Below are 22,463 nucleotides of genomic sequence, written 5' to 3'. Positions count from 1 at the left end.
CTGTCTGGAACTGGGTGGAGCTATACTTCCAATGCTGGAGGGGAGGGTTGAGCAGTGGAGAGGGTGGGAGTCTGGGAAGTGTGAGGGAACAGAGGATTTTTGAAAGGGAAAGGTTTTAGGGGGTGGCACGTGGACCTTGTGCCGAGAAGAAACTAATCCCTCAGGTAAGGGCTGGGCACGAATTTGTCCTGGACTGCAGGAGACGCACTTAGAATGCTAGAGACCTCTCTGGAGAACTGTGGCGATGTTCTTAAAACGCTTGAATTTTATGACCTGGAGAAAGCCCAGCAAGTAGTTTAGATTGGAACTAGACGGTCTACCTCCTGCAAATTCTATCCCTTCCCCCTGCCTCCAGGATATATATATATATATAATAATGTAATATAATATTATATAATATTATATTATATAAAAATTCTCTAGAGATCATGATCTGGGTCCGGCTTAATTCAGATAATTCATTGCCAAAAGAAAAAAAAAAAAAAAGAATAATTTTAGACTAGGAACGAAAAGTCTTTGAAGAATTATTCTTATTCCCAGAACCTTGGCTAGCATAAAGTAGATGCTTAATAAATGCTAGCTTTAGAGATCATTACTGTTAAGTAGTCACCTATGCCCCCGCAAGGAGACTTTGTTTCGTATATTTCTAGTTCAGGGGAGAAAGCCAAGCACTGGGGATAAAGTGTCTAACGGGTTGGGGGAGGGAATAGTAAGGAACAAAGAGAGAGACCCAACAGAGTCGAATCATTAAAAGGTCTATAAACCAGGATTATAATACCTTGTCAACAGAATCTTTCCTGCCCTCAACCCCATTCCTGTCATCAGCGATCCGACACAAAGACTGTGTTAAATAAAGGGACGAACATTGGGTGTCTCTTTCCTACAGCTGGCTATTTAATTTTCCCTCTAGAAACTGACAATGCTGGTTCAAAGGCGCTACAGATGAAGATGACGCTATCACGTTTCCAGTTTCCATTGGGTGGCAGGACGCAGGTACGCCAATCAGAGCCTTCAGTGTGTATATCTTTGCTAAGAAACTTTGCTATGTTACCTATCTTCCCGCTGACAGTCGAATTTTAGCTAAGAAGTCCTGATAGTCCTGCTCTTTTAGGGGTGGAGGCATTGCTGGGATGGAGCAAGTTTCGTACTTCGGACAGGTATAACGACTTGGATTAGTCAATCCAAGGAAGGATGGGATTCATCTCCGAATAAATAACCAATGCCTTATTACACCTCCACGACCAGCCCTTTAATGTATCTATAAACTCTCTTGCCTTTTTCAGGATAAGGAACCCATCCAGGCCTAGCTTTCAAATCTTTAGTTTACTGCCAGAGCCCCCATCTCGAGCTCTCCCAATCTTGACCAAATTTTCACTCCTTCCCTATCTTCTCCCTTCCTTCTCCACTTGCTCAGGCCTAGAAGTTTTAAACATCTGACATTTGATGTTAAATAGAACTTTTAACATTTGATGGATTTTTTTCTACAATCCTATAATGCTAATGATTTCTAATCAATAATCCTATCATTTTTTCATAATTCTATGCAAATAGGTACTTGTTTGGTGTTTTGTTTTTAAATAATAAACCAAATAGACCAAATTTTGTCTCTTTTTGAAGCCCCAGCATTCAGCTCAGAGCCTAGCACAAGGTAAGCACTTATTAAATTTTTATTGAGGAGATGAAATTTGTAATCCCCATCACATCTTTTTACAACAACTTTGTAAAATACATATAAGTATATGAAATACATGAAAAACTAAATGCTTGCCTCATTTAAGTTTATTCAGAGAATATAAATTAATTTTGAGGGAGGATGCCAGAGAAATGTTAGCACTCTAAGAGAAATGTATTCTTTCAGTGGATCATTTAAGGAGATGAAAGAAAAACACCCTGACTGATCTGCAAGTCATGTATGTGCATGGGGAAGCTTAATCCAACAAGTTATTTAGTAGCTTTCTATTTTAACCACTTATTTTTGTTAAGCTGTTAAATGGCAAACATAGTTATTGTTCTTCAAATTCAGCATTGTCTAAAGTTAGGCTTTCCATTTTATCAAAAGGCTTTGCTCTTAATGTAAAGTTTTAAACTGAATAGTGGTATTTAAGGGCTAATTGACCCTTATGATTTGCTTTTTTTTTTTAAAAGCATTTATTAAACTCCTGTTATGTATCAGATAGTCTACTAAGAACTGTAGAATTATCTTCACTGATTCAGTCAAAATGTGGCTTTGCTAAAAATTTCAAGGATATAGCATTTTTATTACTTTTCTTTGGGAAGAGATGACTTAAATGATTTTCTCAAATCCCTCCTTACATATAACAAATAACTATTCTTGACTAGTGAACTAGGGAAAAAAATAGGTCTTACAAAAATCAGATCTAAATTTCAAAAGATAATTTTTTTAATAAAAATTTTTCAAAGGATAATAAATTTTAAAGGGATGATAATCTAAAACTTGGCAGTTTCTTGACATTTTCTTACAATAGTTTTTTTTTTTTTTAAATAAAAGTTCTAGTTATGCACTGTTTGAATTCTGACACCATAATTCAATAGATCTATGACCTTATTGAGTTATGTACTACTTCCAAAGATGTGAACCAAAATCTTTCTCAATCTGAGAGATTTTACAGGGTACTTGTCAAAAAAAAAAAAAAATTATGTTATTTCTCCACAAAAATCTTATTAATGATCTGATTAGTGAGTAAAAGCAAAAACGCTGGAAATAGTCATTTTGGAAATATTATTAATAAAAGACAGTATGTGATACAGTGGGGGAAGAAAATCTGGATCTAGACTCAAGAGATCCAAATTCTAGTACGAACATTGGCACATTATTAGCTATGTAACATTACCATATCATGGAGCTTCAAAGTTAGAAGGTACCTTTAAAGTCTAATTTATATGACTATAATTTTAGCCATATGAGTACTAAGCTATGACTCCACACATCCTTCAGAAGGCAACTAAGTATTCCAATATATACCTAAATATGGTTGAGCATAAAATTTACATTATGTTAATATCAACCTCCATTTGAAAATATCCTGAAGCAGCCAATTCTACTTTTGGTTAACTCTGGTTTATAGGAAGATTTTCAAGAAGAATCTGGCTTTCTAATTTCCACTGTTATTGCCTCTTCTACAAGAGCCTTTCAACAAAGTCTGTTATCATCTTTCCTCCACAGGAGCAAAAAAGGTCAGAGTTCCCCTAATTAGCACAGAATTTCAGATTGCAAAGATACCATAGTGTGCTAACCGTTCGACTTATAATTAAAAAAAGAATTTTGCAACTTTTGAGCATTACTTTTAATTCTGCCTTGCATTCAAATACTTGAAAATTGCTATTCTCCTACATCTAATCCCATCTTGTTTTACAGGTGAGGAAACTGAGGCCAAAAGACATCAGGTGGCATGCCAAGAAAGGTGAATTGGCCAACTTTCTAGGGTTTCTAGATTATCACAATGTAATATTTTAAAATTAAAAGTAAATTATTTTGAAAACCTGACACGTTGATTTTCTAAATGGTTTTGAAATGTCTATTATTATAGACAACTGAGTTGGCTGTTAAACATTGTTTATAAAAGACATTGTTACTATTCTCCATGAATAATTCTCACCTGTAAAGTTTTTAAGCATAAGCATAGGTCAAATCTTTACCATTTTAGAGTAAACAGTAATCCTTAAATATTCCAGATACAAATTCAGAAGTTCTCAGGAATATACCTCAAGAAAAAGAATTAAGTCAATCAACACAGTATCAACAGTTTTAAAGCAATGGTGTGCTAAACAAAAAATCTCTGCATGATTGTTTATTTAAAATACTATGACTCTGGGGTAAAATACATAAGTACTTTACATCATTTTAAGGGTTAATATGCTTAATTAAAACATGGAATTTTCCCAACACATTGCTTTTTTCCCCTTATAAGCACAATAGTAAATTTCCTCAGCAAATTAAAATATGTTTAAAGCCTTTTTAAATCTTGATATTTACACAAATAAAATGTTGTTTTACTACATCAAACAACTATATTGGTTCTCTGCAATGTTATCACAGATTTCTCCATGGCAAAATATGCCCAAATTTTTTTATTGCACAATATATAAATTCAGGTTATGTGCATAGAACCTTCAGTTAACTATAGTGTTTGCACTGCAACTTGCTCAATACATTTAAAATTATGTAATACAATTTACAAAATCATTAACAATATACTTTTAAGATAAAAGTATCCTGAGAATATTACAAAATTCATTTTACCAGCCCTTCAATTGTTTGTCACTAATGTCCAAGACGATAACTGGTACATAAAAATGTTGTTTCATAGGTCCTGTTTCACAAAATAACTTTTAGCAAAACCACTATAGAATTTTCATAAGTAATCCATCAGTCTCCAGTCTCATTGGTAAAATTCAAGTATTTATCAAGCTTTCTATAATTCAAGATATAGCACAAAATAGTTACAGAAACAATGTTAGCACATTTAAAAAGTTAAAGGCTTTGTGTAGTTTTTGATATTTTATTCAGAATGTTAAAATTGTGAAATTGTTTATTTTGGCAAAAAGAAAAATTCCCAAAGATGATTTTTTTTTCTCTGAAGGTAGAATAGTGTATTTTGAATGTAAAATATTAGACACTCTAGCTCTATTATATTTAAATGTAAATTTGAAGGCAAAGTAAAATTTTGCTGCAAACACTTCAGCATCTTTGGGCTGAATAACAAAAAGGCCACAAAGAAAAATGCAAATAAAATTATGTTCTTTTGATAATCTCCTAAAATAAATATCCTTTTTTTTGAATCCATACATATCAATACTGTATTCTTATTTTACCTTCTAGAACTATTGTTTGTCAATATAATTTTTATTAATTTTTAATGTTTTGGGGTATTTATTTGCAATATTGTATATCTGTGGTGGAGGGTCCAAAAGTGAAAAAAGAAATTAGGCAATTATATTCTTTGTTGCTTAAAAAAAAATTGCCATTATGGAAGCAGTAGCTTTTTAAATCATTAACAGGAAATATATTTAAAAATTTTTAATTTCTATTGAATACAGATTGTGCAGGCAATAAAATTTGGGTACTAAAGAAGATGAACTGGATGCAGTGAGACACCCAGTTTGCATATCACTAAAGTTACTAACATCTTTATCAGAGGTGTTCACTTGCTTGATTCCTAGTCAAACCCTATTCTACTACCAATCAAGAAGACGGAAAATGGGGATTTAGGAACTGGAAGAGAAAATAAAGGATTGGCAATATTTATTAGGTGTTTCAGCCTTCAGATAAAAAGGATAATTTTAAATGAAAAGGGATTCCCTGCACAGATGCCTATAGAAAGTTTGTTGTCCCTTCCCCCCAACCAAGCAAAAACAAAAACTGCTTTAACACCACACCATATATATCATAAATATATATATATATGTATATATTATTACAGTTGGTTTTATAGATTACTTTAGGCAATATAATCAAATTTTGAATGACCTTGCTAATTTTTAAGGCATCAGTGCATCAAGGGTAAAGGTAAAGGTCCATGAAATAAATATAAACAGAAGAGAGCAAAAGCTTATTTTGTGGCAACAACTACAAAGTAATTACTGTACATTATATCTGTTGGCCACTTTCATAAATATATTCATAAGAATTTATATTATTGAAAAAATGCTAGAGCATGAATTTCACATCATTTTTTAACATTTCACTTAATGAACTAAATCGATCAGGTAAGATTCTCATCTTCACTGTTCCATCAGCTCCACAAGAGAAAATGTGATTGGCAGGTCCTGTCTCAATTTGCATTACACCAGTTCCAATGTTTCTGAAAATGGATTGCCGAGCATGTTCATTTATAAAAGTATGAAGAAGATTAAAGGTAGACAGGCTCCAGATCTGAAAAATATTAGACCATAATTAGCATGAATAGTACTTATTTAGAAAAACAAATGGTTAAAATTTATTTTTGCTCACTAGCCTTTAAATAGAAATAACTAAACTTGAGGAAAAATTTCAAGCAAAGATACAAGGATAAATGAAAATGCTGCTTACATTTTCACAAGAGCTTTTACTTTTTAAGCTTCTTTCAAACTCACTTATTTGCAAAAACTATGCAAGAGAGGATTTTATATTGCTGATAGCATTTTACAAATGAGCAAACAAAAGTCTGGCTAGATTAAGTGACAAGTACAAGCTACCATTTTAAGTTAGTAGTGAGATAGGCCCTAGAATTAATGTCTACATCTTCTGTCTCTTTTCACTACACAAAGCTATCTCATTTGTACTGTAGTGATTCAGAATTTTCTCTATAAAAATAAAAATAATTCTCAGTATCCAAAGAAAATAAAATAAACACTTGTCTTCTGAAGACACCCACCCCCAAAGAAGGGCACCTGTAAGGCCATCTGTAAACGAACTACTTGGTTACTATTAATTTAAAACATCTGGTAGTTTCTGAAGTTCATGATAGAATAGACTAGTCTGATCTATAATAAACAACCTTTTAATCTGAGAAGAATGAATGATTTCAAGGCATTACATTTTACACACCTTTATATTGCCTTCTGCAGATCCTGTGACAAAGTATTCTTCAGTTGGATCTACAGCAATTGCTTTTACTGGAGAGTCATGGCTTTGGAAAAATTGTCTCTGTTGCCGTTGGCGAAGATCAAATACCGAGGTAAAACCTTTTCTGCCTCCTGATAGTAACACCTGATGTTTTGGAGCATATGCAAGCACTGTAGCACCACTATCATGGCAGGTAAAAGCTAAAATTGAAGAAAATTATGTAAAAATTATAAGATTTGCTTTGTTAAAAAATGAAAACCCAGCCTGTAAAAACTTTTATTAGTATAAATGTTGAGTACTATTAAAACTGTGCTGATTCTGGAAATCGATTTCTTTTTTATCTATTTCAAGTGCCATTTTAAAATCACATATTCATTGAATATTACAGGACATAAGTCAGCCTGCAAAAAAGGAGCAGGCCTACAGAGTCCAATGTAGGGATATATCTCATTTGAAGAAGTACCTACCATCAGTCATGATCACCTGTAACCAGGTTCAGGATTTAGCTCTTGAAAAATCCTGCCCCAGAATATACTTCTTTTCCTCTTTCCAATTTTCAGTTCCTTTTTATGTGTTGCCTTCACTCATTAGAATGAACACTCCTTGGAGTTATTTTCATTTTTTACTTGCATTCCTAATATAGCACTGTGCTCAGCTAACAGTAAACAGTTATATGCTTTATCTAATCTAATCTAAATTGGGAATTTATTCTATGAGACTAAATAACTCTAAAAATTCATCTTGTGGTTATTTTTTCCTTGGTTTTCTCTATAGTAAATGTTTTTCAAATAATACAGAACATTGGATTTCACATTTGTATACCCATTTCTTCTTTGAGCATTCTCAGGTAAATACCTGAGAATGTAAGCCAGTTCAGCTCAGTTTGCCGTTTTTCTTTTTCAAAAACCATCCTCCATAATGTTCTTCAAATAAGTTTATATAATAAATAGTTTTTGCCTATGGATGCAACATTTTTGTATTTGTCTCTATATTATTTGTTGGAGTTTGTTGGCTGAGTCACTTACTGGACTCTCAGTCACTTCAATGTAGTATTTTTGAATCTTGGATAATTACTACAAATGGACAAAGAGTAGGAGAACATAAGCAATCACATTTAGGGAACTGCAATATTTTCTAAGATACCAAAATGCTTGTACCCATGTCTCTAATACCAAAATTGTCCCAGTGATATTATTTAGCAATCAATCATGAAACATCATTAATTTTAGGAAAATTAAGATGACAACCCCAAAGATCTTTAAGGTTTGGTGTGATGTGAGTAAAAAGATTAATTAAACTTGTTCAAAAAGTTTGGGGTTTGAATTCTTTAGTCACGGATTATGTGATCATGGGTTGTCACTTAACTTTTCACTATTTCCTCATCTATAAATTGAGGGTCATGATAGCTGTGTTACTAGTCTTAATTAAACTCATCTAAATTTAACATTCACATATGAACACCTAAAGGCCTGGATTTTATTGTTGTCAATTACTTGTTGTACTATCATTCTTCTAATGTTTATCATATGTTGATAGATGATTTCGGATGTTATGTAGTCCAATCCCCTAATTACATAGATGAATAAAGTTCAGTCAAGACAGGAAGTCATACAATTATTAAATTTCTGAGTTGTGTTTTAAAATCAGGTTTTATTGATTCCAAACCTACTGCTCTGTCTCATCTTTTAGTAAGGAGCTGTTTCCTGTCCTATCCTTAACCTGACACACCTTTTTCTCCACACATCTTCCTTGACCCCAACTTCTCTAGCAGTGTCCCCAGGGAAGTTCTGGAAGTTTTAAAGTTTCTCCCCTCAGGAGTTTTCAGGTCTAGGATCCACAAAATGTCCAAGGCAGATGAGTTCAGGAGCTTCCACACATGGTGGAATAGAAGTCTTAGGCAATAGGAGTCACTACAGACCGCTGTCTAAATGAAAAGACGTGTTCTAGATGGAAATTGGGGGAAAGAGGGAAGGGCTACATGCAGAAAAGAAAACCCCTCTGTAGCTTGTTGTGTATCCTTCTAATATTTTTTGATGGGTTGGGACAAAGTAAGCTGCCTTCTTTGCTCAGTGCTTCACAGGTCCCCTCTTTTTGTCTTAACATTAAACCTAAACTAAAACTATGCTGGCTTTAGAAATGTGTCTACAAACCCATAAGTCTTGTTTGCTACTCTTTATACGTTATGAATACTTCCTTTTCAATAAAGCTTTAAGTAAATTTCCAAGGTTACTTTTATTAGACTTTATTAGATGTATTACATTCCTTAGCAAGAACATATAATTTCTATACTTTAAGTTGTGGTCCGGAATCTAAATCATTTTTCCCCCCCAAACAAAATTTTCTTCATCAGTGTTCAATTTCCAAATCTTCTGAAACACTTGAAAACACTACCTGTGTTTACAATGTTTTCAGTTCTTTGCTCAAGATTTGACAATATTTTAACAGGTTTTGAGTTCTGATGCTATCTTTTCCCCCATATGAATCATTATAATTTCTGGAAGGCTGTCATGTATCAGATATATGCTTCCAGAAGACAGCAGGACTAAGAGCTATCATCATCTGATAGAAAGATATGCCTTGTTTTGAGGAGGATGCTTAAAAAAAAAAAAAATCACACATCTAGCACTAGAAGGGACTTCATAGCAAGTAAATATGAATCAAATATCTCCAGAAAAAAATGGAATTATGGGTAGCTTAACTATTCTTAAGCATGCTGATGCCATAGGTTTCAAAGAATAAAACTTTTGAAAAGCATAATAGTACTTGCATTTAATTATCCTGTCTATTGAACATACAGTACAGTATAATAGGTGATTGTTTTATAAAATCTATTATCTATCCTAATAGATTATCTAATAGTATCATGGTTTTATTTTTATGGTAAAAGGACATTTTAGAAATTATAGATCTACTTGAGGACCACAAAGCAATTTATGAGACAATTGCAAGCAACCTTGAAATAGAAATGTTAGTGTGGAAACATCTTCAGCCCTCTTCCTAACTATATAATCTCTTTAATTTGGTCTACTAAACAAACAGGAGTCAGAATGAGACCAGGGATCAGGGAATATGAAGTTTGTTCTTAGGGTTTCCAAAGAGTAACTTATGATGATAACCACAAACAATGGAAAATGTTCATTGAAAATCACAAACCTACTCTGTTTTGATGATGTCTTTTTATCTAACAGTAGTCACTATCCATTTGTACTTTTGACTCTCAATACTTTTATATTGTTTATAACCTACTCTCTGAGACTCAAATATTTAATAACAACAATAGTTAGGATCTAGAGATTACTTTAAGCTTTGCAAAGAGCTTTAGAAATGTCATCTCTAAAAGATCTTCACAGCAACCCTGGGAGGTAGATGTATTATCATTATAATTACTTTTATTTTTCAGGTGAAAAAACAAACAAACTGTGGCTGAGCAAGGGTAAGTTATATTTCCAAGGGCACCTAGCTAATCAGTGTCTGAGACCAGATATGAATAGTGCCTTCTTGAATCTAAACTGAATTCCTGATCTGTTATACTACCTGGCTGCCTCTGTCCTTGTTGCTAAGAAGGACTGAGCAGACACAATTCAATTAGCTAGACACATCTCTATCTACTTTTCCTTCTGGGAAGTTCTGAGTTCTTACTGAACCCACACTTTGTATAACTGTATAATATAATTGTAACTATCTAAATGTAATAATGATGTAATGATTTACATTAGAGTTTTTAAAAAAGTCATTTAAAACTTTTTAATTCCATTACTTGCAAAATTATTTACTTACGATGAACCAAGCTATTTGCAGGTGCCACAAGAGTATCCCACAAACATATATTTCTAGGAAAAAAAAAAAAGTTATCACTAAAATTTTGTATGAGTGTTTTAAGAGATTAGCAAACGTAATACCAAATATATGTTTCATGACATTACGATCTCCTTTCATAATATATTTCAAATTTATCAAATCCCATTTTTGGATCACTCCAAAATATTTATATATGATTGCATTTTCATTGAATTTTATTCATAATTTAAAATACTCTCAATTCTAAGTGAATCTGAGATAATCTATTTCTGCATCCTTGTTTAATGATAATGATTATTTATAGAAAGAAAAATAGCAATATAGAGGAGCCAAGATAATGGATCAGCCACCAACTGAACTCAGAATTCCAACATTTCCCTCCAAACAACTTTAACATTTAATGCCTCAAATAAAATTTTGGAGTGGCAGAGCCAACAGAAGGTCAAGATGAGAACTTTTTCTGGACTAGAAAAACCTTTAAAAATCCAGCAAGAAAAACTGTATGAAATGGGGGGATAGGCCTATCTGAAAATTATATGAGATGGCAGTGGCAGTGGTGGTACCAACAGTGGCAGTAGCAGCAAAGGCAGTTTTGGAAGCTTTCAGGCCAGAGATGGTAAGATGGTAAGTGAAGACAACTGGTTAAAAAGAAATTAAAGGAAGCTGTTTCTGGCACTGAATACAGTTGGTGTTGAGTGGAAACTTTATTGCCCATATGCAGTGAGTAAGGAAGAGAGTGAGAGAGAATTTGGAAGTCAAAATTTTAAAAGAACAGAATGCCAAAAATAAATAAATTATAAAGGAAAACACATTAAAGAAAAAAAAAATTCCAGAAGGGAAAATAGCATCATCAGTCTATTCTTTAGCCTTAAAATGATTGTAATGCATGCATGGCAGAATATATAGGCTTGTGTGAGAATTTCCTCCAGTGACCCATATCAGTTTTTAGGGGATTTGACGATTCTTTGTGTTAAGGATCACGCCTAAGTGAAGGGGCAGGTCAATTCTCTGAGAGCCTCCACACCTGTGAATCATAACACTTGAAGGAGTTGCAAAGCAGCCTTTACTGACACAGGTGTTGCTTGTGGACTGGGAATAAAATAAATTGGAGATAGAGGGAAGAAGAGAGAGGTCAGAGAATGCAACTGCCTCTCAGTTTTCTTGTAGCATCATCATCCTCTCACATGAAGAGATCCATTGTACAGGTCTGAGTTAGACCTCTAGTAGCCAACTGGCAGGTGGCTCCTTGATCATAAAATCTTTAAATGACCTCCTTGGGACACACAGTAAAATGGCCTACAGTTTCCACCTTGCTTATTTTGAGAATTGTATGGCAATCAGAGATGTAGTTTGAGTTGAGGCTCTCTTAAGTTGAGGTTAGAGTACCCCAAAGATCCACTCTCTTAAATACTTAATCTACTATTACTACTAGTTGATGTTATCTCACATGTTGTAGTTTACAAAGCACTTTACAAAAATCATCACATTTGATCTATGTTTGATCTACAAACTATTTGTCTTCACTCCATGCTCCAAATGACCTATTTCCTAAGAAAAAAGACAAACTAGGAACATTTTTTTTTTTTTTTTTTTTTTTTGGTAATTTTACTCCATTGCCAAGAATCCAATAACAAATTATTTCTTAGGACTCTAAGTCTAGACATGAATTTCAGAGACAGAACATTAGAAATAGAGTTAGAATGTTCTTCTTAATACTAAATTTCCCTACTGCCAAATTTAAATACAAGTAAATGAAGGATTAATAAAACATTTAAGACAAAAGGTAATAATAAAGCAACAACAATAATAATTTCCCCACAAGATTCCTTATTCCTATATACAGAATTTAGGGATAAAATCTCACCTGTTATCAGTTGAAAGACCTGCTGTGGCTATCAGAGAAGAGGAGCTAATGAAAACAAAATCATTGGCTGTTTTGTTATGACATTGCCATGTCTGAAATGATCAAAAATAGGAATAATTTTTATATAAGTTAGAAAAAAAAATTTGATACACAGTCACATGCAACATTCAGTGGCTATTTGTTTCATGAATAGCTTATCAGAAACCCTCTATTGCACCTCCAACACCATACCATATGAAGTGGTATTAAATAAAAAAATAAACCATTCAAATATTTTTACACACCATCACTAATAAAAGACTTAGATGAAAAATTTCAAAACAGATTTCATATTATTTGTATGGTTCTATTATTTGTGCTATTTTTACCTCAGAGAAAACCAAAAGTTAACTGATTTATTAAAAAAAAACACTTTTGTAGAGCAGCTACATGATGCAGTGGATAGAGCAATGGAGTCTGGAGGACCTGAGTTTAAATCTGACTTAAGACACTTGATGGTTAGATGTGTGATCCTGGGGAAGTCACTTAACCTCAATTAACCCTCAAAAAATTTTTTTTGTTCTTAAATAATAGCTTATACAATTAAAAAAAAGGCCATAAACTTTGTAAAATACTCAAAGCCAAAACTAAATTGCTCCATACTTAAACATAAGTTTAAATTGAATGTAAATAATGAATAGGAAAATAGTCTTGGAATTAGGAAGGAGGAGTAAGCAAGAACTCTTAATAATTTTGTGACCCTGAACTAGTCAGCTAATTATCAGTGTCATTTTCTAAATAACTGCTTAAGATCACCAGAGACATGTAAGAACAAAAACCAAACACACCCTTATAGGGACATAGGTCAGAGAAAACACAGAAGATTAAATATCAAAATCTCACAAGACATTCCTATTTTAATAAAATTAGTTTTTTTTTTGTTTTTTTTTGTTTTTTTGTTTTTTTAAAGTAAAAGCTTACCAAATATGGCTTAGGAGTGTTTCCAGTAACTGGACAACACTTCCAGTTGGTCTGATACAAACTTATATATCCATCAGCATCAACGATTCCAAACTTAGGGAGAAAATATGAATAGAAGACTTTTAAGTACATATATTAACATATATAATTTCAATATATACAATGGCATTTTTGTGTAATTTTCTAGAAACAGTTAAAATATCTATATTTTATTGCATTTGAAGATGTTATAAACTGTAATCATGACTCAGAACCTGATATTGGTGTTCCTAAGTAATATTAAAACCTGCAAATATGTACTTACACAAAGTTAGGTGTTTCAAGAATGTTGTTTCTAGCCAATGGAGACCCCTTTGAGAGCTATACTCCTGAAACCTAAGGTAAACAAACTCTGGAGGACTTTACCATTAAGTCTTTAGTAGAGATATCAAATCCACAGTTCAAGTGTTAAATGTGGCCCAAACTCACAAGTGAGGCTGGAACCAGATTAAAATGTAATTCGGAAATGTTTTTTAAAATTAAAGAAAAATATAAAGTGACATTTTGGTTTTCTTGTTCATCATGCAAACTGCAGGGATTCATTTCTATTTGGATTTCAAATCACTGGTCTACAGGTATACTGAAGCTCTGGGACAGCTCCAGACCAGTAAACAGGTACCATCGTAGGAAACCAAACATTCTTCTAATAATAAATAATGCTTTATTAAAGCAAGACTCCTACAGTATTATTTCCAAACTAGTCTAGAACTATCTGAAGCCAGATAGTGAGCAATTTAAAGACCCTAAAATAGTTTGTATGTAGGATGCTCTAACTTGACAGTTAAAGTGATCCTACAGGAAATGGAAAGAAGGCAGTGACATAATAAAATAAAGGGGAGTAGAAAAGGTGAGGAAGGAGTAGATTCTAGGTATGAAGGGCAATCATTTCAAAAGCATGAAGATTAGGAATGGAGTGAAGTATATGAGGAACAGTAAGAAAGAAAGCTTGACTAGTTGAATGTTGAGAAAATATTTTCATGTATGACAATTAAGAGGTCACTTTGAGAACATATTGAGCTGAGTGGTTAGGTCAGAAGACACTTTGCAAGAAGAGAAGTAGAGGTAATGATCTTACATAGTTTTTCAAGGATTTCAGTAGAGAAAAGGAATAGAGATATAGGCTAATAACTAGAGAGGATAGTGAGATTTTGGTAAATTTAGGTATTTGGGAAGTATTAGAAAAAGACTCAGTAGTTATGGATGTCATAAATATTAGAGGGAGGGGGGAATATTGTGGGGGGCAAATTTAGAAGATGGAAGGGCATAGAATCAAGACACATATAAGGAGTGTACTGTTAAAGAAGAGGCTACCTCATCATAAGAGACTGAATGGGAAATGATATCTTAAGTTTAATTCTGGCCTCAGACATTTAAGCTGTGTGACAGAGGGAAAGTCATTTAACCTTTTTTGCCTCACTGTGTATACACACACACACACACACATAAATAAATAAAACTTTTCTTTATACATACTGTGTGATACTGCCAAATTTAAATTCTTACTGTTTATATACATAACACTACATTACCTGTCTGATTCTATCTAAACCATCTGTCTCTTATAATCCCTGGTTTCCTTCAAGGTTCAAGAACTTCTACATAGTCTTCTATGATTTACTCAGCTGCCAGTGCTTTCTCTTCAAAATTATCTTTTATATATGATTAAGTTATACACACACACACACACACACACATACACACACTCTCTCTCTCTCTCTCTCTCTCTCTCCCTCTCTCCTGTCCTTGTTTCCTTTTTCCCTCTTCCCCTTCCCTTCTCTTTCTCCTATTCCTCTTCCATATACATATATACTATGCTAGGTGTTATCACTAACCAGAGGTTATGTTAACCTCTGTTGTTTGGGATAAAGAGATGGAAGTAGTTTGTTATCACTAATGCATAATTTAAGGTAGTTCTGTGATGATGGGCTCAGCAAAATATGCAATCATGAATTATTGCAATGACAATATTTCAGCAGGAAGGCATGATTGAAAGAAAACATTCTAAGAGAAAAAATAAAATTTATAATAAAGGACATTTTCTGGTAAATCACAACTATCTGGGACAGGAAAAATATATCCTACATGTACAACATACTAATTTTAAGAAGGTATGAGAAAATCAACATCTCTACAACATAAAAGTTTTCAACAATTATACTCTTATATGCTACCTTGTTTCCCTGATGGTTAAATCTCATTCTTGTCACTCTTGAATTGCCGCCAGACCGAAAACAGGTTATTTGTTGAGAATGACCCCACTCAAACATTCTGACACTTCCATCTTGGGCTCCAGTCAAATCTTTATAAAAAAGACAAAGACTTAAAACCTTTTTTAAAAAAATTATTTGACATTATTTTGTTTTGAAAAAATCTAATATTAAGAAAATTTTAATGAATCATACAATTTGTATAAAACTAGAATTTGAATAAAATTCTTGTTGCATCATAAAACACATGTCCAGAGCTTACAACAAACTAAATAACAATAATAATCAATTATACCCTTCTTTTAAATACTATTAACTATGGTTCTAGAGCATGAACAGATGTTATACACATGGTCAACTACTGTCTTTTAAAAAAAATACTTTCTCTTATTACTTCCTCATCTCTCAGATCTGTCCCTTGACCTCTGAAGCTCACAATAATCTAAGGTTAATTGACATCTGTAAAAAATCAAACGAGATTAAAACAGGTAATACTGGATGTCTGTTTCACTCCACACCTCTATGATTACTGACAGTGCTTCCTAGTGTAGTGGAAAAAGCATTGATTTAAGGGGAAGGAGGAGATGGGAGGTGGGGAAAGAAAGTAATGTCAAGAAACCTAGAGTCAAATTCTAACTTTGAAATTTAGATATTATTAGGTCATGGTTAAGTAATTTAAATTTTCTAAAACTAAATTTCCTTATACAGAAAATACTGATTATAATATTTACACTATCTGACAATTGCTCTATATCGACCACAAGAGCTTTTTAAAATTAAAAACGGTATATAGAAATGTGAGTGATAATCAGCATGATTCAGTTTCTTTTATAATTGTATTTTTATTTTGGTAAATATTTCCCAATTGCTCTTTATTCACTTAAATTTTCAACATATACTTTTATAAGATTTTGTTTTCCTTCCCAGCCCCCCCCCCCACACTTTTCTTGCCCAAGACATCAAGCAATCTGATGAGTTATTACATGTACATTATATTAAACATTTTCCCACAGTCGTAAAAAAAGAATCAGAAAAGGGAAAAACTACAAAAAAATAAAAAAAAAAGAAAATAGTATGTTTCCATCTGCATTCAGACTCCACAGTTCTTGGATGTAAATAGAATTTCCCATTTTGAGTCTGTTGGAATTGTCTTAAATCATTGTATTGGTGAGAAGAACTAAGTCAATCAAAGTTAAAATGGCACAATGTAGTTCTTTCTGTGTATAATGTTTTTTTTCTGTTCTGCTCATTTCACTCAGCATCAGTTCATGTAAATTCAGGTTTTTCTGAAATTTACCTGCATCATTTCTTATAGAAAAATTCTATTTCATTACATTCATATACCACAATATATTTAGCCATTCCCCAATACATGGGCATTCCCTCAATTTCTAATTCCACCAAAAGAGCTGCTATAAACATTTTTGTACATGTGGATCCTTTTCCCTTTTTAAATGATCTCTTTGGGATACAGACCGAATAGTAATATTGCTGGATCAAAGAGTATGCAGTTTTATAAGCCCTTTGGGCATAATTCTAAGTTGTTCTCCAGAATGGCGGGATCAGTTCATCACTTTACCAACAGTGCATTAGTGTCCCAGTTTAGAAGTAAGCTTACAAATACATATTGGCTGAGAGTTTTCCATTTTGCTGTTTTGTATATACCATGTTGAACATACTTATTCAATATTTCAAACAGGTGCTCCCTTAAAAGAGTTTGGTTTAATTTGAAGAAACCAACTCACCTGGAGAAATAGCTAATTAAAATATTTACATTAAGAAAATAAGAATGCCACTTTTATTCATTTTACTATATAAATGTATATGAGATCATATTATTTGTATATTTATGTTCTTGGGACATATTTTATATCAAGCAGAAAAAGTAATCTACATATAAACCCTTACTCACAAGACAATATGAGTGTTGATACCAACCCAATTTTAAAATATTATCTAGAATATTTTTTAAACTGCTACAATTTTTTCAATGCTTCCTCATTAATCAAATGTTTTGTTTAATGCAGGATTACTTTTAAGTATCCTAGAAAGGTTAACTGAAAATGAATCTATCATGTCTTAGAATATAAGAAGCTTAGTAACTATTTCCTTTGATGTTTTATTTATGAATATGACATTTTATAAAAGTCAACCTCTGAACAAATAGTAATAAAGACTGATAAATGCCAAGCAAAAGTGCTATAAAATTAGACTTGGACTTCTTTGTTTTATAACTTATTGTGATAACATAATTACTTCCCATTAATCAAAGTTAAATATTAATATTTCCAGAAATTTTTCAACTAAAATTAGTAAAATAATTTACTCAGAAAATCACAACTAAGACATTCCAAACTTATTTCAACTGTTCTAAGTACTCAAAGTATTATTTGCTTCTGTTTTTTAAAAGAAGATGTTGTCAAAAATAAAATGAAATGTTAAATGTCTGCAATACCTTATTTTTCTTTAGTATTAAAAGTTTTATAAATTCTATGTGAAAAAATCATTAAAAAAATCAAAGAAAGCAAGATATATAAAGTATAAAGATTAGTGTAAACAGTAAAGAATAGAAATGAACCAATCAACTTACAATAAGGTAGTGTTGGATGTGAAGCCATTCTTCTGACATTATTAATAGTTTTCTTAATCATCTGTTAACATACAAGGATTGTTTATGTTTTGTTAAATATACAACATAAATCATAAAATTAATATGAAAGAGTGACAAGCAATTCAATAATTACATTATTTCACTTTGACTCCAGAACTACCACTGGGGGGTGCTGAAAAGGTTTAGAAATTATAGGAACTAAACCTCATAGCATAGATTTTACATTTAAGTGTGCATAAACTTTTTGCTTCACTGACTATGAATCTAAGCATAAATTCTCCTCAGTAATTTAGTCTTACCTCCTTTCTTGCCAATTCCTTTCTGATTCCATTAAATTTATTGGCATATTCCTGAATATTGTAAGATAAGAAATTTAGGCAGAAGCATGTAAAAAAAGAGGTAAATAGAAAATTTAATAAAAAAAGGTTTTCTTTTTTTTGGGTTTATCACTTTGGAAGAGTCATTTATTTACCACTGAATAAATTATTTCAGAAGCCTGTCATGTAACAGTTAAGAAAAATGTATAAAAAACAAAATTTTACATGGGAAGTGGAAAGTATATTATATGTATATAATTGCATTTTACTCATGCAGGTTTTGTTTTAAATTTTAAGACTGCCTAAAATGGGGGATAAAAGTCTAGATCAACACTAATGTTAGGAGGACAATGGCAACAACAAGGATGCTAATTAATAGAGATAAAGTCATTGTGATGGCTGCCTGTTTTTCAGTCAAAGCTGGAAGTTAAAATCTCTTACTGTCCAATGTGTTTTGTCTTTTTCTCAATAATAATTAAAATTAGGAAAACTATATTCCTTTCAATGATAAAATTAGACATTTTCAAATGCTAGAGCTATGTTTGGAATTTTCCACTAAAGAAATATAAGAAAACTTGGTTAAGAAAATAATGTTTTAAAATTTTCAATTAAATCTTTTTCGAAAGCCAATAAAAGGAGCAGGTAGGTGGCATAGTGGATAGAGCAACAGCCCTGGTATCTGGAGGATAAATTTCAAATTTTACACAAAGTTCAAATCTGTTGTCAAAAACTTACTAGTTGTGTGACTCTGGGCAATTCATTTAACTGATTGCTTTAAGAAAAAAAAAGTGGGGGGAGGTAGACAATGAGAATTTATTTATACTGCCTAACATATCACAGAAAATATATCAATATGTCACAGAAAACAGTTTAAGAAAATATATTAACAAGTGAGGAATTATAGGTGATAAAAATAGAAAAATGAAAATTGTTAAGATAAAGAACAATGCAAAGTTGTTCTAGACTATCAGAAGAAAATATATCATTAGGAGCCACAGACTTAGTAATGAAAATTAGAAATATTTTTCATATTATTTGTGTACATTTATCACTTGCTACACTCCTCTGATTCAACTAAGTTTTCCAAATTAGGAGATCAAAGGAAGAGAAGAAAGCATTTACTGCCATGATAAAGAAGCAACAGGAAAATACAGCCACAAAAGAATAAAAATAAAATTTTTCTCTGATAGGCATTTCATGTTCAGCAAGCATAATCAAATTTACAATTTCTATATCACCTTCTGATTATGTTTGAAAGGCATCAATTCTAAACTATTATCAGAGGATTTTAGGAGGGCAGCTAGGTGGTGCAGTGGATACAGTATTAGGTCTGCAGTCAGGAAGATTCACTTTCATGGGTTTAAATCTGGCTTTAGATATATTAATAGCTTTAGCCCTGGGCAAGTCACTTAACTGCCTCAGCTTCCTCATCTATAAAATAATATGGAGAAGGAATGCTAAATTCCTTTAATACCTTTAGTAAGAAAACTTCAAATGAGTTCATTAAAAGTCATTAAAATTTTTTTGATTCAAGTGAGTTAACTGCTTGTATTAGGCATCTATCACCAAATAACAAATTCAATTAATATTCCAAATACTAGTGAGAAGCTAACCACATTCTTGTTTTTTAAGGAGTATGGCAGCTTATGAGAAAACATACTAAGTTGGGGAGAAGATGTGTTTATACAGAATAAACATAAAGATTAAATCATGGATTCCCCCATAGGATTGCTAGAAGGGTTAAATTTGACAAATGCATAGGAAAGGGCTGTGACAAATATAAAAGACTAGATAACAAATGAAAATTGCTTATAAATAATTTACATAGATAATATACATACTTTTTAAAACAAAAATTTATAGTGTGAATTTCTCTGATCTCTGAGTCTTGATTTCTAGATATGAATAAAGGAGACCCTTGGAAAGACTGGAGCTAATATAAGCTTGAATCAATCAAACACTTAATCACACACATAAAAATTCGGTATTATTGTATCAATGCTTTTCTTCAATCTTAAATAGTATTAATTTGGTTATTTGAGCTTGAAAAGTATTAAATATTTCTTTATTAACATTCAAAATAATGATAATGTTTAATACAGAAAATGGCTTGATAAACACCCAGTGCTCTTTGTTCCTAGGCTGCAAAAACAGTTAATCATTTCCTCCATTTCCTCTAGTTTTGGAGCACAAAGCAAAATGGATATGGGTCTACTCTCCTAGCCAAAGAAAGTAAAGAAATAAGAATTTATTAAATGCTTAGTATATGTCAGGCATGGTGGTAAACACTTTACAAATATGATTTCATTTGATCCTTGCAACCCTAGGAGTTATATATTATTATCCCCATTTCAGAGTTGAAGAAGTTGAGGCAGAGGATAAATGACTTGCCCAAGATTATCGACCAGCTAGTAAAGTATCTGAGGCTAAATATGAACTCAGCTTTATCTGACTCCAGGCTCAAGTCTAAATCCACCAACTCTAGTGGATTTTTAGGCAGCTCTCTCATAATAGCCCTACGAGGCAGTGAGCATTATTATTTATTTGCCTCTAGATCTAAGAAATCTCCCATTATATGTTTTTCATCCTTTCTCTGCACTCAAGCTCCTTGGAGCAAATTATTCCCAACTTTTCCAGCTTTCTCTGCCATAGCTAGGTCCCACTCCAATTCCTTCCTTCCATTCCACTCTGCCATCAGTAAATCTTGTTCAATATTAAACAAATATCCTTTTACATTCTGTACCTCTTACTCTTTTATTCTTTGATTTTGTATGCTCATGCTCTCACAAGACCTGACTCCAGCTCCAAAACACTGTATCCCTGGGCAACTTCTCCAAAATTTGTGTTTAACTACATTCATACTCCACTACACATTGGTCCTGGAGGGAACTTTCAGACTCTCCCTTTGCTACTATACTTTAGCAACTTCTCTCACTTATAAATTTATTTAATTAAAATTTTCCACTTTATTGGAAATCATAGTAGCTATTTTGGGCTAAGCTCTGTCTTCCTCCTTTTACCAATTCTTGCATTTAGAGTAGGAGACTTCTACATTCATGTTGATGTTCCCTAAAAATCCTGAACTTAACTCCTCAATTTCTTAACATCCAAGATCATATCCCAGATCAAGATTTCACACATGTTCTACGTTCTTAATGAAAACTCCTCTAACAAAAAACTCCCAACAATATATTGTCTGCCATGCCTCATTACTATAAAATCTATTCATTGTCCTCATTTCACCTACAATCCCTTTATTTTCTAAGGCCATTATGCCTATTTCTGATTTCACTTTCTTCTTATCTCAATTGTGAGCCTTCAAAACTATACTCTGAATCTTTTACTCCCTTGTCTTATTACTATTTAACCTCCACCATTTTCCTCCACTTCTGCTAACATGCTGTTGAATGTAACTGGAAGCACATAGCTAGGATAATAACTAATGCCCTCCCCTCCATCTAATAATTTGTATAATTGTCTTTCCAGATAGAATGCAAGCTCCTTGCTAGAACATCCGTTTCTTCTCAGTATTTATATTCACAGTGCCAAGGACATAGTAGGTACTTAATAAATGCTAGTTGTTTGATTACTTAGTCCATCAAATTTTAGATTGCCAACTAGGAAGATCACCATGAATCAAGTGTCCTGGTAAAAATATAGTTTGACAGTAATTTTAAATACTTTATACTAATTTCCAACATGTTGCTAAAGTCACACCTAGGCTTGTAAAATCTTAACAATTAAATTATTAATAAAAGCATATATATCTATGTATAAAGAAAATAATAATTCAAAAAAAAGAACTTAAAAAGCAGCATCAATTATCAACAGCTAGAAGAGTATAGTAGGTACTATTTGACTTGTAATCAGGAAGACTTGGGTTCAAATCTGACCCTTGTAATTAATTTATTTCCTTACTTCAAATGAGAATACCTACAGTATCTAACCTCACAGGGTTGTTTGTGAAGGTCAAATATTATATTTAATATAATAATATTGGCAAAAATACATTGTAAATACAAAGAAAAATACAATGTAAAAAAATTTACATGGAGTTTTTAGGTTTTATTTCACATATAATTTGTTCCTTACACTAATCCTT

The 22,463-nt window shown here is 32.3% G+C and overlaps 1 protein-coding gene and 1 long non-coding RNA gene across 5 annotated transcripts in view; one reads left to right on the top strand and one right to left on the bottom strand.

Moving 5' to 3' along the window:
- Positions 1–8: 8 nt before the first annotated feature.
- On the top strand, positions 9–6,632 carry LOC105749467. 3 transcript variants are annotated; one of them, XR_004229641.1, is made up of 6 exons: positions 41–164; positions 911–993; positions 1,618–1,648; positions 3,087–3,195; positions 3,377–3,422; positions 6,568–6,632. It is a non-coding gene; the product is annotated as an uncharacterized LOC105749467 (long non-coding RNA). The 3 variants fall into 3 exon arrangements; XR_004229639.1 differs by lacking the exon at positions 3,087–3,195 and having other exon boundaries at positions 9–164; XR_004229638.1 differs by lacking the exons at positions 1,618–1,648; positions 3,087–3,195.
- The window catches only part of DMXL1 (Dmx like 1), a 131,369-nt gene continuing 112,700 nt past the window's right edge, over positions 3,795–22,463 (bottom strand). For both annotated transcript variants that reach the window (XM_012542615.3, XM_031938842.1), the window contains 7 exons: positions 18,024–18,084; positions 15,398–15,525; positions 13,188–13,280; positions 12,228–12,319; positions 10,343–10,395; positions 6,548–6,765; positions 3,795–5,893 (listed from right to left, as the gene is read on the bottom strand). In XM_012542615.3, coding sequence (XP_012398069.1) covers positions 5,669–5,893; positions 6,548–6,765; positions 10,343–10,395; positions 12,228–12,319; positions 13,188–13,280; positions 15,398–15,525; positions 18,024–18,084 — 870 coding nt within the window. In that variant the 3' untranslated portion in view covers positions 3,795–5,668. The remainder of the gene's footprint in view (positions 5,894–6,547; positions 6,766–10,342; positions 10,396–12,227; positions 12,320–13,187; positions 13,281–15,397; positions 15,526–18,023; positions 18,085–22,463) is intronic.

The sequence above is a fragment of the Sarcophilus harrisii genome, chromosome 1, assembly GCF_902635505.1.
Source record: "Sarcophilus harrisii chromosome 1, mSarHar1.11, whole genome shotgun sequence".
Taxonomy (NCBI): domain Eukaryota; kingdom Metazoa; phylum Chordata; class Mammalia; order Dasyuromorphia; family Dasyuridae; genus Sarcophilus; species Sarcophilus harrisii.
Note: the sequence above shows the minus strand (reverse complement) of the source record. Positions and strands in the feature narration are given on the sequence as shown.